We start from the raw sequence: 15705 nt of genomic DNA, 5'->3' as shown, positions 1-15705 counted from the left end.
TGTTTATTTATTTACAATTCGTTTCTTTGAGTGTTCTTTCCAGCAGATTCACATCGGGAAGTCAGGAAGGGGCTCCTTCAGGAGCCACAGGATGTGGGGCTTAGCTGTACTATCTCAGGACAGATGAGCCTCTGCATGGCTGGCTGGCTGCTCTTGGGCTCCTGTTACTCTGCACCCTAGCTGGCTCGGAAGTCTCCAGATTTGTAGCTGCCGCAGGTCACGGTGGAGTCTTGACTATCAGCGTTCAAGGCGCCAGGTGGAGACTGAGGCCAGGTGGGCTGAATCTGGCACACAGTAACTCTGAAGGTTGGTGGCATGATTGAGACCAGGATCTGGAGTTCTGGAACTTTCCCAGGGCCTTTGCTGCCCGACACGAAGCCCTCCAACGTCCCAGCTCGCTGCCGTGAAGGTTGAAAGGGGTTAGTGAAGCCCACTGATGCCTTCCTTGTATGTTTTGTGTCGCTGGATTTTATATCTCTGAGCCAGCATGAGCCCAGAGGGGCTAAGTTACTTGTCCAGGGCCACACAACAAGACAGGCATTCCAGGACTTTGACCTTTGAATCCATGTTGTGGGTTTCAGAAGATTCTGGTTCTGGATTTTCTAAAAGGCAGCAATGAGCACAGTCCAACATGGCAGGCAAGAAATGTTGTGTTTAAGAGAAGAGGCTCAGGTTCATGGGCAGAGGCTTTGTCATCAGCCCCAACTTTGAGGGGAGTATCCTGGGGGAACCTAAGTCTTCTGGGTGTCTAAGGCACTGAGCATGAGGGTCTTGGCTATATGGAGCCTGTTTTGGGGAGCACTACACCTGTGGGAGTGCCCCAGGCACCACCCAAGAGTGGGGCTTTGGCTTGAACTTGCATGGTCTGCAGCTTCTCACATGGTGTCCTGGAAAGGAGCAGTGGGCAGACAAGACCAGACAAGAGGCAGAGAGGCAGACAGAGTCAAGGTGGGGGAGAGGGGAAAATACAGTTAAGATTAATTTTTAGATACAAATATTTTTTTAAAAAAATTAAAGCAAGAGTCAGATCTTACACTCCTTCCTGGAGGCCCAGAGGGGGCTTTTCATTGCAAACATGACCAGCCCAGGCTATTCCTATCCCAGCAGGCAGTAATCTGATTTACAGGCAGAAGATGGAGAGAAGGTAGTTTATCTGTTCAACTGTCTCTGTCAAGAGCAGAGTCCACTAAAGGTGAGGGGTCTGGAAGCCCTGTTTCTGATGGCGGTGGTGGGAGGGTTCACCCACACCTACTTGCAGGCCCTTCGACCCTCAGGCTGTCTCCTCCCTGTCTCAGGCAATATGTGTCTCATCTTCTGACAAACCAGTCCCATTTATGGAGGCATAATCCATAAGGAAAAAAAAAACCTGCATACATTAAGCTAGTCTTCATAGTTTTTTTTTTTTAAGATTTTTTGATGTGGACCATTTTTAAAGTCTTTTATTGAATTTGTTACAATATGGCTACTGTTTTATGTTTTGGTTTTTGGCCATGAGGCATGTGGCTTCTTAGCTCCCTGACCGGGGATCGAACCGGCACCCCCTGCATTGGAAGGCCAAGTCTTAACCACTGGACTGCCAGGGAAGTCCCCATAGTTTTTATTAAAGTAATTAATTAATTAATTAATTAATTAATTATTTGACTGCCTTGGGTCTTTGCTGCTGCACCCGGGCTTTCTTTAGTTGTGGTGAGCGAGGGCTACTCTTGGTTGTGGTGCGCAGGCTTCTCGTTATGGTGGCTTCTCTTGTTGCAGAGCACGGGCTCTAGGTGCACAGGCTTCAGTAATTGTGGCTCGCAGGCTCGGTAGTTGTGGCGCACGGGCTTAGTTGCTCCACAGCATGTGGGATCTTCCTGGAGCAGGGCTTGAACCCGTGTCCCCTGCATTGGCAGGTGGATTCTTAACCACTGCGCCACCAGGGAAGCTCCGTAGTTTTTGTTATCTATCTATTCATTTATTTATTTTGGACGCGCTGGGTCTTTGCTGTGTGCAGGCTTTCTCTAGTTGCAGTGAGTCGGGGCTACTCTTCGTTGTGGTGTGTGGGTTTCTCATTGCAATGGCTTCTCTTGTTGTGGAGCACGAGCTCTAGGTGTGCGGGCTTCAGTAGTTGTGGCACGGGATCAGTAGTTGTGGCCCGCCGGCTCTAGAGTGCAGGCTCAGTAGTTGTGGTGCACGGACTTAGTTGCTCCACAGCATGTGGGATCTTCCCAAACCAGGGCTCTAACCCGTGTCCCCTGCATTGGCAGGCGGATTCTCAACCACTGCGCCACCAGGGAACTCCCCATAGTTTTGTTTTTAATAGCACAAAAAAATTCTGGAAACAATCTGAATATCCTATGGTAGAGAAATGGTTAATTAGTAAATGGTACCTCGTGATGATGGAAATGTTTAACAGTGATAAAACCCTGTGATTATGAAGACTATATAGCATCATGAAGAAAAATGCTTACAATGCAATGTTAATTTTAAAAATTTAAAAATGAGGTACAATAAGAATAAAACTAGGTAAGCATGTTTGTATAAAAAAAAGGAAACACAAATGAATGAGGAGGGTTATTAAATTATGGTAATGAAATTCTTCTTTTTCCTGTTTTCATTTCTGGATTATTATTATATGCAAGGTGGTATGATTGTTAAGAACATAGAATCTGGAGCCAGATTATTTGGATTCAAAGCCCAGCTCTGCCACTTACTTACCCACCCTAGCTGGGTGACCTTCAACAAGTTACTAAACCTCTCTGTGCTTTGGCACCTCATCTGTAAAAATGAGGATAGCAAAAGTATCTAACTCTTAGGATTATTGTGAGGGTTAAATGAGTTAGCAGATGTAAGTGCTGCACAGTAATTGCTATATAATCATTAGCTATATGAAAAATAAATTTAATTATCATAATTCATCCATAGCTTCATCTCTTAATCATAAATAAGTGCTAATATTGGTGTAATTTTCTCTTTTTCTTCCTATTTGAAAGTGCTTTTGCCTTTCCATAGTGATAACCATAGTAATATACACTGTAAACTACTCCTTTCTATTAGTATCATATTGTGAGAGTTTTTCACCAGCATTTTTGACGGAGAACCATGATTTCCTGATCACTGTTTCCCCTCCACCCCCTGTCCCCACCCTCAGGCCCCAAGATTCTCTTCTGTGGCTCCTACAATAAATACTGCAGTTAACTGACTGCAAATATGGGTGCAATTCTCCACCCTCCCTTTGCAATGTGACTTTGCAGCTTCTCTCATCATGATAAGGGGTCTATTTCCCTGCTGCTTGAATCTGGCCTGGTGACTTGCTTTGACCAAGAGAATGCAGTGGAGATGAAGGTGGACCAGTTCTGAGGCCTGAAGAGGCCTTAGGTACTTCCACTCACATAGGAGGAGCCCTGCAGCCCCAGGTAGACAAGTCTGAGTTTGCCTTGTTGGAGGATGAGACACCATGTGGAAGAGAGTCCATTTGCCCAACTGAGACCATCCTAGCTTCAGACCACCAACCCCCAAACATGTGAGAGAGCCCATCCAAGCTCAGCAGAAGTGCCTGTCCAACCCTTGGAAGAATGAATGAGCCCAGCCAAGACGAGAAGAACCATTCAACTGACCTGTTGACACATGGAAAATGATAACTACTTATTGTTTTGGGCCACTGAAGTTGGAGGTGTTTTGTTATGCAGCCGTGGCTGACAGGTATAATCACAAGGAGCAAGACTGCTGATCTGAGTCCCTCTGATTGGTCCACTGGGCAGTATGGGCTGGGCACCTTCTCCACCTCCTCCTTTCCTGCATCCATTGTACTGAGCCCTTGTGTCCACCCTGCTACCACCCAAAGTTGCCAAAATTCTCAAGTCATCACACTCGTGGTCCTCAGTGGGTAACCTTTGTCTCTGCAGTCTGGGCTCCTTTCTGAAGACAGTGGCAACCCCACGGTGGGGAAGAAATCTCTCTGTGTCCCTTTCAGCCCCTGTCTCCCACTATGGGTCAAGTCATTTTGCTGGGCTTCAAAGCAGCGAGGGTGGCACGGAGCTCTCAGGTCTTGGGAAGTCTGTGGGATAGGCAGGCACACTCTCAAACTTGAGGGACCCTCCCACAAGGCCGCCCCGGCCTTCCCCAGGAGCTCCCTCTCACTCACAGCCTCAGGACACATGGATGGAGGGCAGCTTGACAGAGTCCCCAGGGTCACAGAACTTCCCAGCTGGTGGGGTCTAGACAGCTGTCAGTCTGACCCCAGCCTAAACCTGAGGTTCCTCAAGTGCTAACAGAATCAACAAATTGAACATTCCTTTTAAAAGTGCTGCCATATAGATTGCTACAAACTTTTCAAATGCTTTATAGAAAGCCCTTTTTTAGTAAATTGGTAAATGTGGTAAGTTCAGCAAATTGGCCACTCAGCACATTGATTTTTGACAATGGTTTTGTCAAATTGACCCAGAGTCCTGTGCCCGCCTATTCCTGTCACCACCACGGTCCTAGAAGAGCACATAGGTAAAAGCCATGCTCAGGAAAGATGCCTTAGATTGGAGGGTAGGTGATATTGTCCTGCGTGTGTCACAGCTGGTGATGTCAGCTCAGGGACATCCTCCAGGCTGCCCCAGGTTACCTTCTCTTTCGACAGACATGCGCAGACACTCCTATGTCAGTGAACTGGGATAGAGAGGCTGAATTCCCAGAGCCTGGCACACCCAGTGTCCCTGCTGTTGATTCCACAGCGTTGAGAGAGCCCCAGGGTCAGCCCTGGAAGACGGCGGGTGGAACCTCCAAGCCTGGGCGAGCTCAGACTTCCTCCACAGCCACGGGAGGGCAAGTTTATGGGGTAGCTGGTGCCAGGCCAATGCCTGGCTTTATAGTCACGACCCCATGGACAGTGAGGTAATAGACTCTATGAAAATATAGAGTCCATTATTATACCCTTTCACAGGTGAGGAGACTGAGGCTTAGCAGAGCTGGGGTACCTGCTCAAGGGCGCACAGCTAGCCAGTGGTAGAGCTGAGATTCCAACCCAGATGGAGCTTTCCTTCCAGAAAGTATGCAGTCTCCCTTGGGCACGCACATGTCTTTTTTTTTTTTTTTTTTTTTTTTTTTGCGGTACACAGGCCTCTCACCGCTGTGGCTTCGCCCGTTGCGGAGCACAGGCTCCGGACGCGCAGGCTCAGCGGCCATGGCTCACGAGCCTAGCCACTCCGCGGCATGTGGGATCTTCCCGTACCGGGGCACGAACCCGTGTCCCCTGCATCGGCAGGCGGACTCCCAACCACTGCGCCACCAGGGAAGCCCCGCACATGTCTTCATAAGCGTGATGCTGGAAAGTTCTCTCTCTGGAGGAGAGCGTTTGTTGCAGTGGAAGGAGGAAGACAGATCCAAGTTCCTGGCTCTGCCTCATGGTCTTTCTGAGCCTCAGTTTCCCAATCTGTAAAGTGGTGACCATGCTTCCCCAGGGCGGTTCCAAGGATTTAAATGAGACCGCATGACAGGGACCTAGTAAAAATGTTTTTTGCTCTTCTTGTTCTAAGTTGTTTGCAAATTCCTGCGATGGAATTTAAAAGACATATACACTACAAGAAATCCAGACTCAGCACGGGAGCCATGCACTTAGATTATCCTAAAGTCTTGTGTGACTGAAAAAAGAGCTGCCCTGTACTGTGCACAAGGGGTTAACCCAGCTGTTTTCTATGAACTGTGTGGGCTTGTCTGTGTGTGTGTACGTGTGTGCGCGCACCATGCATCCTTAACTTCTCTTATGCTTATTGTGATGAAAGAAATTTTCACAGGGAGTTCCCTGGTGGCCTAGTGGTTAGGATTCTGGGCTTTCACTGTCGTGGTCTGGGTTCAATCCCTGACCGGGGGACTGAGATCCCACAAGCTGTGCAGCGTGGCCAAAAACTAAAATTTTTTTCACATATTGAGAAATAGGGAAGTCATTCTGGCTTATACGTGAGTTAACTTGAATTTTATGCTAACTAAAATAGCCTGTGTGTGGCCTTATCAAACATACATTGTACATCTGCTTTGAATAGTAAAAGGGCACATTGACCAGAAGTAAAGAATGTCCATGTTTAAAATATAGATTAAATGCCCCTCTTCCTGGGATGCCAGGGCTGGTACTCCTTTGATTAGCATTCCTTCCCAGGTGCCAAGGTCATACTGAGTCGCTGTGTACATGCTGGTCTGTTCTTTTTTTTTTTGAAACCTTGAAGAAATGCAACCCTGACTTGTTTAATGTTCTTTGCTCTGACAAGATAAAAAACTGTGCTGAAAACCCTGCTTCTCCACATTTTCTCAGAGTAATCTGGGAGGCGGGCTTCTGGGCTAGTCCTCAGTTTGGCTCAAATCAAACTATTTTCTATTCTTATTATTGATTGTTTATTGATTTTCTTCATCGACAAGGGCCTCTGAGCAAGTCCATCCTGGGGAGGGGTTGCAGGGTCTGAGCATACCCTGCCCCTCCCCATGGGGAAGGATTCACACACCTCCTCCTCCAGGCTGGAGCCACCCGGGAGAGCAGAGCTGCAGTCAGCCAGCCCAGGCCGGGCCTCACACTGGGGCTCAGTGTGTGAGAAGTGGTTATTTTTACCCGGCCCCAGCGGCATGTGAGGCCAGTCTCAAAGGAGGGGCTGTCAGCTCCTCCAGAGAAGTGGCCCGAGGCTGAGCCGTGCAGCCTGCCTCCCTCCCTCTGCTTCACACCCAGGCCCCCACCCGCCCCCAGCTTGGTGCACAGGACTCTGTAGCTGGGAGGGGTGTGGGAGCTCCGCTCTGATCACAGGTTCCCTGGGCCACGGCCGCAGAGGAGCCAGCAGGGCTGGGGCCTTCTCAGACTTCTGAGAGGGGGCCTTAGGCAGCAGGGGTGGTGGTGGGGCGGGCAGGCAGGAACCCTGGGTTTGTGTCAGGCCTGGCTGGTTTTTGCCATGGGGGCTCTGCCAGGCCCAGGCTCTAGGACCCTCCTACCAAAGGCCAGCAGAGGTCCAGCTGTCCTAACCTTGCACCCCGGGTCAGGCAACTCCCATGCATCAGCCTGCCCTTGGCCTGGTGCCCCTGTCCTGGTGCCCCAGTCCTGGGAGCTGGGTGCCTGCAGCCCTCTGCTGGCCCATCTCCCTCACTCCCCAGTCCCCTCCGGCCTTGGAGGAGAGGGCAGCCTTGCTCTTCGACACCTCGCCCTGGCAGGGAGCCCCGATCTGCACCTCTAGCCTGGCGCCTTGGACTGGCGCTGCTTGCCCACAGCTCTGGGACTCCCTGGACCTGTGTGCCCCATCCCCTCTGGTCACCCTGCCTCACGTGCCAGCTCACTCACGAGGTCAGCCCTGCCTCGGTTCGTAGCTTCCGTGAGTGCCTCCAGACTGCCCGCACCCACTCTTGCCCACCTCCTGCCTGCTCGCCTGCTGCTTCCCCTGCCTGCCCTGTCCCCTCCACACTCTGGGTGCCATTTCCTTGTCTTTCTTCAGGTCGCACAAATGTCACCTGCTTTGATGCCTCCCACCCAGCATAGGGGTCTTCCCCATCCCATTTTCTAATTGCATCCTGTTCTTTCCCTTGTGGGAATGTATTCAGTTCAAGGTGATTACTTGTTGACTTTTTTTTGGGGGGGTCAGCTTCCCCCACTAGATGGGAAGCTCAGTGAGGGTGAGATCATGTCTGCTTGTGGCCCTTCCGCAAAAGTGCCTGATGTTCCCCAGGCACGGGGGCCAGGGGGTGCATACACGGCCTGTCTCATGGCCTCCCCAGAGCTTCTCCTTACACCTGGGCAGGTGCGTGGTGCTTACCTTTCCGGGTCATCAGGTCAGGGCCAGGAACTCTGGGGCAGCAGGGCTTGCCTTTCCCGGGCTTGGCAGGATGACTCAGATGCCTTCTCCCTGAGGGCAGACACAGGAACAGAGACCCTCTCTTAGCGTGCTTGGGGACGCCAGGGACTGGGTCTGTGCAGGAGTGACAGGAGGGAACTTCGACTCCCAAGGCTGAGGGCTCAGGAATGTTTATTCAAGAAAACTCAGGATGGGCCAGGCTACAGGAGGGCCCGTGGGAAGAGTGGGCCTTTAGGTGATCTATTTTCCATAAATAAAAAAGTCAGGGCTTCCCTGGTGGCGCAGTGGTTGGGAGTCCGCCTGCCGGTGCAGGGGACGCGGGTTCGTGCGCCGGTCCGGGGCGGGGGTCCCACATGCCGCGGAGAGGCTGGGCCCGTGAGCTGTGGATGCTGGGCCTGCGCGTCCGGAGCCTGTGCTCCGCAACGGGAGAGACCACAGCAGTGAGAGGCCCGCGTACCGCAAAAAAAAAAAAAAAAAGTCAGTGTGGGGAGATACTCTGCCTCCAGAATACATCTTCCTCATGTCGCTGTCCGAGTAACAGTTCAGCACCGTCACTCAGAAGTGTCTACGCCCTTTGACACAGTAATTCTCTCCCTTTGGTAATCTAAGAAAATAATCCTAAACTTAGGAAATGTTTCATGTACACACATGATTTTTACCATATACTTAAAATAGTGCAAAGTTGTGACTCATTTGAATGTCTAAACATGTAAATTCATCACAGCACATTCACCTGATGGCAAGTTATACCTAAAAATATTAGTTAAATAACACCACTTTGGGGAATCTGCTAGATATACTGCTAAATGGATAGGAAACTTAACGAGGAAAGGTAATCATCTTCATTGAATTGTCATTGAGGTAACATTGGCAACCTCTAACTTTTCCAACAGAAGAGGTCTGATAAATGGCATTGCTATAGACTGTGTTTATGAGGAACTCTCATCACTGTTTTCCATGTTGTATATGTGGCAACGTTCATTGCAGAAACTTTAGCAAACAAATACTTTCTATAATCCTACCGTGCAGAGATGGTTGCTGTTCACATTCTGGTATAAATGCTTCCAGATTTCAATCATAAGTATTTTTGGTGACTATAATAATATAGTGATCAATAAAAGAGATACAAGATTGAACACACAGAGAGTTTTCAATTACAAAGATGCTTGTATGCACACCGAAAAGAAATAAACAAAATGTTGAACACGGCCATTCTTGAGTCATGAAACTATGGGTGTTTTCCCCTCCATATTTATTTCTATATCCCCAAACTCCAATAAATGTTAAAATAACCATAATTGCTAAAACAAACAAACAAAAAAAGTAGGCAGTTTTTAGAGGGTTAGGCAAAAGTAAAAGCTCAAAATATTCAGCTATCTGAATTGAGAAAGACAGAAGAGCTAAATACTCATATCCACGGAGGTGCAAGGGCTGTTTCCCCCAGTTCCAAATGCACACGAACATGCCCCCCACCACACACTCTCATCCCATCTGTCTGCCACAGGTGTTTCTTGTGCGTGAGATTTGGGGGTGTTCAGACTCAGATGGTCTGCTAGTTAATTTATTCGTTCCCTCAACACAGATTGTGCCCCAAGCTTCATGCATGTGTAATAGAGCGGCTCCGGAACTTCCAGCAAGGTAGGACTTCGGAGCACGAAGCAATCTAGCTGGCAGGTTGTGTGTCTGAGTGGTAAGCACACTGCTTTTATTTAGTTTTTGTGTGTGTGTCTCTGGGGAGCTGGGAGATCTGCCATGTCGCAGGTGGCTCCTCACACATGTCCTCGTTCAGGTTTGTGGGAAAGAGAGCACTGTGCCCATTGCAGGGGTTTAAAACTCCCGAGCCACCCCCGGTGCTGCCACTGTGGATAGAGGTGCTGTACAGGTTCAGGGGTGACAGCCCGTCTTTCAGGGCCCAGGACTGCCTGTGAGGGCCTGCCCTCCAACATTTCCTGATTCCAATCTTCCCAGACATGGGAATCCCTGTTCAGGAACCAGCACCTTGGGCGGGGGAGGGGGATAGTCCTACCTTCCGCGGAGAAGACGGACAAGCAGAGAAGCAAGATGCAGAGTAGGCTGGCGAGGGCTAGAAACCTCATGGTGGCCGGGTGGGAACGTCACGTCCCAGGGAGGCCGCTGTGCCGCAGAAGTCCTCCCTTGGGGCCACCAGGGACCTTTATAGAGTGGCAGAGAGAGAGGTGTTTCCTGGTGGGCAGGGCACCAGCAGCCTTGGAATTCTCATAAAGGGTAGAGTCAGCCCCTCCCAGGAGGAAAAAAACCTCAGCTTTTCGAGAAGTTGACAGCATTTCATGAACTGTAAAACAGAAAGCTATAAATGCCCAGCCCCAGGAAGGAGCTCCCGACAATGGCCTCAGAAAGCTCCTGGCAGGGAAGAGTCACTTCTCAGAGTTGAATATTAACTTTTAGTGTCAGTATTCATTCCATCAAATACAGATTTTCCTGTTCATTCCTTAGATGTGGCAGGGAGGCCCATAAAACCCCTTGCAAAGCCTTGGGGAAGAGTCTTGAGCAGTGAATGAAAAATAGGGAGCACAGTGCTAGGAATCAGATGACCTGGGTTTGAGTCCTGGCTCTGCCACATATCCGCAGTGTGTCCTTGAATTTGAGGTTGAATAGCTTTGAATCTGCTTCCCGTCTGTGAAATGGGCACAGTGCTCTCTTTCCCACAAACCTGAACGAGGACATGTGTGAGGAGCCACCTGCGACATGGCAGATGCTTGTACGGCTGGAAAGGAGGTGGACCAGTGGCTGCACCTTGATGGGCGTTTAAGACGGTGATGAAGCAAAAGAACATGTCAGGTACAGAATCAACCTGAGCCAAGATGTGGAGAAAGAGAACATCTTACAACGGCAAGCATGGGGGAAAGTCGGCTGATGGCGCAGGAGCCTCAGGAGTCACCTTATCCATTGGACACACATCATGGGCTAGGCTGTGCACCTGGCCCCAGGGACACAGAAGACACTGCCTGGCTGGTCTCAGGGAGCTTCTCGTGGTGGAGGCAGTCATGCAGACACACAGAATTTGCATCTTCCCTTGTAATATTATGTCCATCTTGTCCTTTCATAAGTGTGCCCTTCTAACCAAAGAGCTGGTTCCCAGCCTTGAAGGGCAAGTGGGAAGATGGTACTATCAGGTTCAACACTCTAGAATCATCCTGGCTCCCGGCAGTCAATTCAGACAGTCCCCACTGCCCGGAACTGGTTCTGTTCTCTTGCTAGAGATTAGAGATTCAGGATAGATCACATGCTCAGACAGCTTAGTGAGCAAACTGTTTGCCAGGGGATATTTTGACAGTCAGCCTGTATGCTTTCATGTGTTCCCAAGAACCTTAAAACCAATCCACACAAAGAAACTGGTTGGGGCGCTTAAGGACCAAATGTCATACCGTGTTAGTCACCTGCCCAGCCCCAGCCTGATTCCCTTTCCAGGCTGCATTCTGAATCCTGCTCTCTGTGGTGAGCGGGCAGTGGCCATGGCGGACGGTGTGGTCAGGAAGACCCAAGGGGTCTACCAAGGACAGTTCCAGAGCTGGGGCCCAGGAAATGCTTGAGGCGTGGCCATTGTACGAAGGAGGGTCAAGAAGAGGATGGGGCTTGTCTTGAGTCTCCATCCGTCAGCCCTCACGCTGTTTTTTCTTAGATTGCTTGTTATAGGTTGCTAAACCCAGCAAACTTTCCCAAAGATGCTTCCTGAGATTACAACCATGACCCACATCAAGGACTATTACCACTATTTTCTGGGGTCATTTAGGGTGCCACCACTGAGTTCTCTGGGCAACAGCCTACCTTTGGCTGCCACTCACTTGTTACCTGCTGTAACAGGTACTCTTTGGATTGGCATGGTTCCTTCTTCCTTTTGGCAAGCCATCATCAGAGGGGAAAAGAACAAGGTACTTGGGCAGAGGGGGCAGGGATTGGGCCAGATATTCAAGCTGAACTCTACCTGCTTAGCAGTGGTGCAGAAATTAGGAGAGAGTCCCAGGCTAGTGAAGAGAGAGATCCGTTTGGATACACAGTCAAACAAAGCCAGGGCTTGGGTAATTTTCCCAGAACCCTCAGCCACTCAGCCACAGAGTCAGAAAAAGACTCTGTTAGGTTAGGGTCTCAGTACAGCTAGGTTCTGTACTGCTAGGTTAGGTTAGGTTCTCAGTACAGCTTTTTGGGGGGCACCGAACAGCTAAGAACAGGAAGAACTTGTGATCTCAGGGGTCTGTTCCTTACACACTCACACATACAGCTCACGGATTTGCAGGTATTCCCAGGACCATGTGTTTAATGGGAAGAGCAGATTCAGAGGACAGAATTCGACCTGCTTTTTAAATGCTTCTAAAAAATGACTGAAGCAATCTATGATACATTAATTTGAATAACACAGGGTATTAAGTATAAGTTCCATCCAAAACCCCACTCCCCAGAGACAATCCCTGTTCACAGATTTTCACCTGCTTTTTTTTAACATTTCAAAGATAACTGTCAACTTCTTACTTTAAAAAAGGAAGAAACACCTCTGGCTCTTTAGAATATTTGAAATCTCACGTTGAGCTGAGAGAGGTGAAAATGAGAAGCATTTTAACAGCAACACCTGTTCGTTTTAAGCACATGCAGTTTGGGTACAAAAATAAACAAGTTTGAGGCTTTGAATCATTTCCAGAGATGATTTTTGAACACTTGGTAATCTTCCTGAGAAAAACGTCTCCAGAGACACACCTAACGCACAGGGGAATTTACAAGGAAGAAAAAAATTTTCAAGTCAAATCTGTGATTTCTAAGGTCAATTAGGAAAATGCCTGGAGCCCTTTATGGTTAGAGCATTTTGACCCATGTCCCTCCTTCACTCTTGGCCACCATGCTCTTCTTTAAGGCTGTTATATGGGCCCTGTGATTGATCAGAAATGACTCTCCATCCTTTATTTGCTCAGGAAATTGCAGATCAGTTTATAATAGAGGGGCCAACATCTGGTGTGATCCTTCAGTTGTCTTCTCATTTAATTCTCCTCCCACCTCAGGGATGCAGGCATTTCATTTCCATCTTACAAGGGAAAGGGAAGTTTTCCTTCACCTAAGTATGTTATGGCAACGTCTCACCTGGAACCAGGTGGGTTGCCGCCAAATCAGAGGTTCTTTCCTGACAGTGGTACCATTAGAACTCATGAGTAGTTGAAAAGAATCCACTACACTGAAGTTTAGCTTACACACTACCCTCAAATTGTACCCAAACCTGACAACTTCCTCTATTTTTTACAATGAATCTGAACTTCCTCATAAGCCTCCAACCCATTGGATCTCACCTGCCCCTGGGTGTCCCATGCTGGGGACAAGGCTGGTAAATTCAGGGTCTGTTGCCTCCACTTTCACCCTTGCTGGTCCCCTAGGTACTCAAGGATGCTGTGAATCCACCCACTGTTACTCATGCCTCCCTCCCCACTGGTGTGGGCTACCCTGCCTCACCATGGTGGCTGCCAGCAGGCCTGCAGGCTCCTCCATGGGCATGTGCCACAATGTGACCTTCTCTTCCACACCACAAAGCCACCTGGGGAGGCTAGAAGGCACTGTGTTCTATCCTGTGGCCACCCCATGCTGGTGCTGGAACACCTGTGAAGCCACTATCTCTGAGTCCCTAAAGGGAATAGTCCCTTGGCTTTCTGCTCTCTCTCTGGAGTCCCTGGCCTTTTGCCTCTACCCCTTCACATCCACCCCATGGTCTTAGCCTGGAGTAGGGGACTCAGGATGCTTGCTTCCTATTTCTGTCTCCCTTGCTCCCCTACACTCATGAAAAGCACAGGCTCTATAGCCACATGATGCAGGTTCTCAGCAGAACACTTGGCAATCTTTAGCTGTGTGACCCTGGACAAGTTGCTCAACTTCTCTGTTCCTCAGTTTCTTTCCTTCTCAGTAAAACAGTAACTGAAGTTGGAGAGGAAGAGATCCCTTTGATGAAAGTGAATGCTAAAGCATCGTGCCCTATGAAAAGAAGTTTTTGTTATATTAGGCAGTCAGTTGTCAGCAGTGGGGAGCATAGCTTTCCCTCCCTTTTTTAATAACCTGTCTCCAAGAAATACCAATTCCCCAGTTGTGCTCAAGGATGTATGACGCTTCTTTAATGTGGAACGATGACTGTCTTTTCTTGCCACGATTTGGGGCAAAAAAGAAATAAACACTGAAATTCAGGTCTAAAGGACTGATAGCAGATGGACTGATGGAGAAGGGTGAGAGGACCAGCAAAGCAAGTGCCACTGACTTGGGCATCCTCCTTGGAAGGAGGATGCCAAGGTTTCCGGCTTTTGCCAGCGTTCGGAGCTGGAGAACGGCAGGTGGGGTTGGGATGGATCCTGTTTGTCAGTGTCTGTTGCGTGCTTTGCAGGTTTGGCAGCAGGCTTCCCAGAGGAGAGGTGTCCCCTTCCCTTACTCTTGCCCCACTCCTGGAAGCACTAGGACCAGGCGGATGCGCAAGGTGCTGACAGAGCCCTGCCATCCTGGGCTAAACTTCAACCCTGATGTCACTGCAGACACAGCACCTCAGGGCTAAAAGGGCCTTGAAGGCTCTGGGTTCAGTTCCACTCAGAGGTGAGATGGTGCCAAAGGCCACAGGGTGGAGAGAGTTTCTGCTTTCCCACTAAGGTCCTAAAATCTGAAAAGCTTCTTTTGAGGTGTTCAATGTATTTTCTCTCCATATGGACTTACTTTTCTAAAAAACTACTTACGGGCAGATATAATATACCGAAAAAGATACTGAACACCCCATTTCCCTTCCAAATGCCCATTTTTTCTGCCGCTCAGAAATAACAAGAGTGAAAATCTTGTCATAATTTCTCCAACTTTTTTTTTCTTTCTTTTTTTGGCCGTGCCAAACAGCATGAGGGATCTTAGTTCCCTGTCCAGGGTTCGAACCCGTGCCCCCTGCAGAGGAAACGTGGATTCCTAACCATGGGACCGCTAAGGAATTCCCCAACTTCTTTTTAAATACGTCTTCTACTTAAATGAGGTAGGTGACCATACTTCTTTTCTGAGGCACCCAGTATAAAGTATACACAAGTAGAGTCACAAACACATTTGGTTTGCAGGCGGAGAAGGCTGGGCTCTCTGCAAAGTAGGTCCAGACGCTTCCCATGATGCTTTGCGGGAAGGCTGCCCCAGACACGCCCCTTCCCACCAAAGCTGGGAGCCCCCTCCAGCCCCCAGCCTTTCTGTGCTGGTGTGTGTAGGACACCTGTGTTCCTGTGGGCACTCAGCATAGTGAAACTGCCCCCTTTCTCTGAACTCTTGTAGTGAGTAGTCTCCATAATGCTTTTGTAGTTCCTCAATAATCACTTCACAATTACCTTGGGTCATTTGTTGCTGTTTCTCACATTTTAGCAACATGGTACCAAATAGAGTGCCTATCTCTTGACCTGATCTCTTAAAAAAAGTGACTTGTAAAGATTAATGCTGTTATGGGGGGAGGTAAAGGGACGGACTGGAAATTTGGGGTTGGTAGATGCAAACTATTACATTTAGAATGGATAAACAACAAGGCCCTAATGTACAGCACAGGGTATTATATTCAATACCTTGTGATAAACCACAATGGAAAAGCATATAAAAAAAGAATGTATATAGGTGTATAACTGAGTCACTTTGCTGTACAAAGTGACACATTATAAATCAACTATACAGCAAAAAAAAAAAAAAAAAAAAAAAAAAATTTAATGCTGTTGTGTTTATGCGCAAAATTCCCCACCAACAGTAAGGGTTTCTGTCTCCGGCATTCCCTGCTCAAAGGTCAGCAGGGCCAATGGCCCTCTCTCACTATGAGATCTCTCCCGGCCACCATCCACTGCCTCTGCCCATCTGATGCTGTCTTCTAGCTGACAAGCTCCCAGCCAGGCTGTGACAGCAGGGTGAAAAGGGTCTCATCCACCCTGGTTTC

At 48.8% G+C, this 15705-nt stretch overlaps 1 protein-coding gene across 1 annotated transcript; it reads right to left on the bottom strand.

Annotated features, from left to right (window-relative positions):
* Window positions 1–9904, bottom strand: C16H10orf99 (chromosome 16 C10orf99 homolog). Its single transcript, XM_032608889.1, has 3 exons — window positions 9808–9904; window positions 7743–7832; window positions 1–887 (listed from the first exon to the last, which is right to left on the bottom strand). Exons 1-3 carry the CDS (start codon window positions 9875–9877, stop codon window positions 802–804), a joined length of 246 nt encoding a protein of 81 aa, XP_032464780.1. The 5' UTR covers window positions 9878–9904; the 3' UTR covers window positions 1–801.
* Between the last annotated feature and the right edge of the window lie 5801 nt (window positions 9905–15705).

This window comes from Phocoena sinus, chromosome 16, assembly GCF_008692025.1.
Source record: "Phocoena sinus isolate mPhoSin1 chromosome 16, mPhoSin1.pri, whole genome shotgun sequence".
In the NCBI taxonomy this organism is placed as follows: domain Eukaryota; kingdom Metazoa; phylum Chordata; class Mammalia; order Artiodactyla; family Phocoenidae; genus Phocoena; species Phocoena sinus.
The sequence above is the reverse complement of the archived record's forward strand: the minus strand, read 5'-3'. Positions and strand labels throughout refer to the sequence as shown.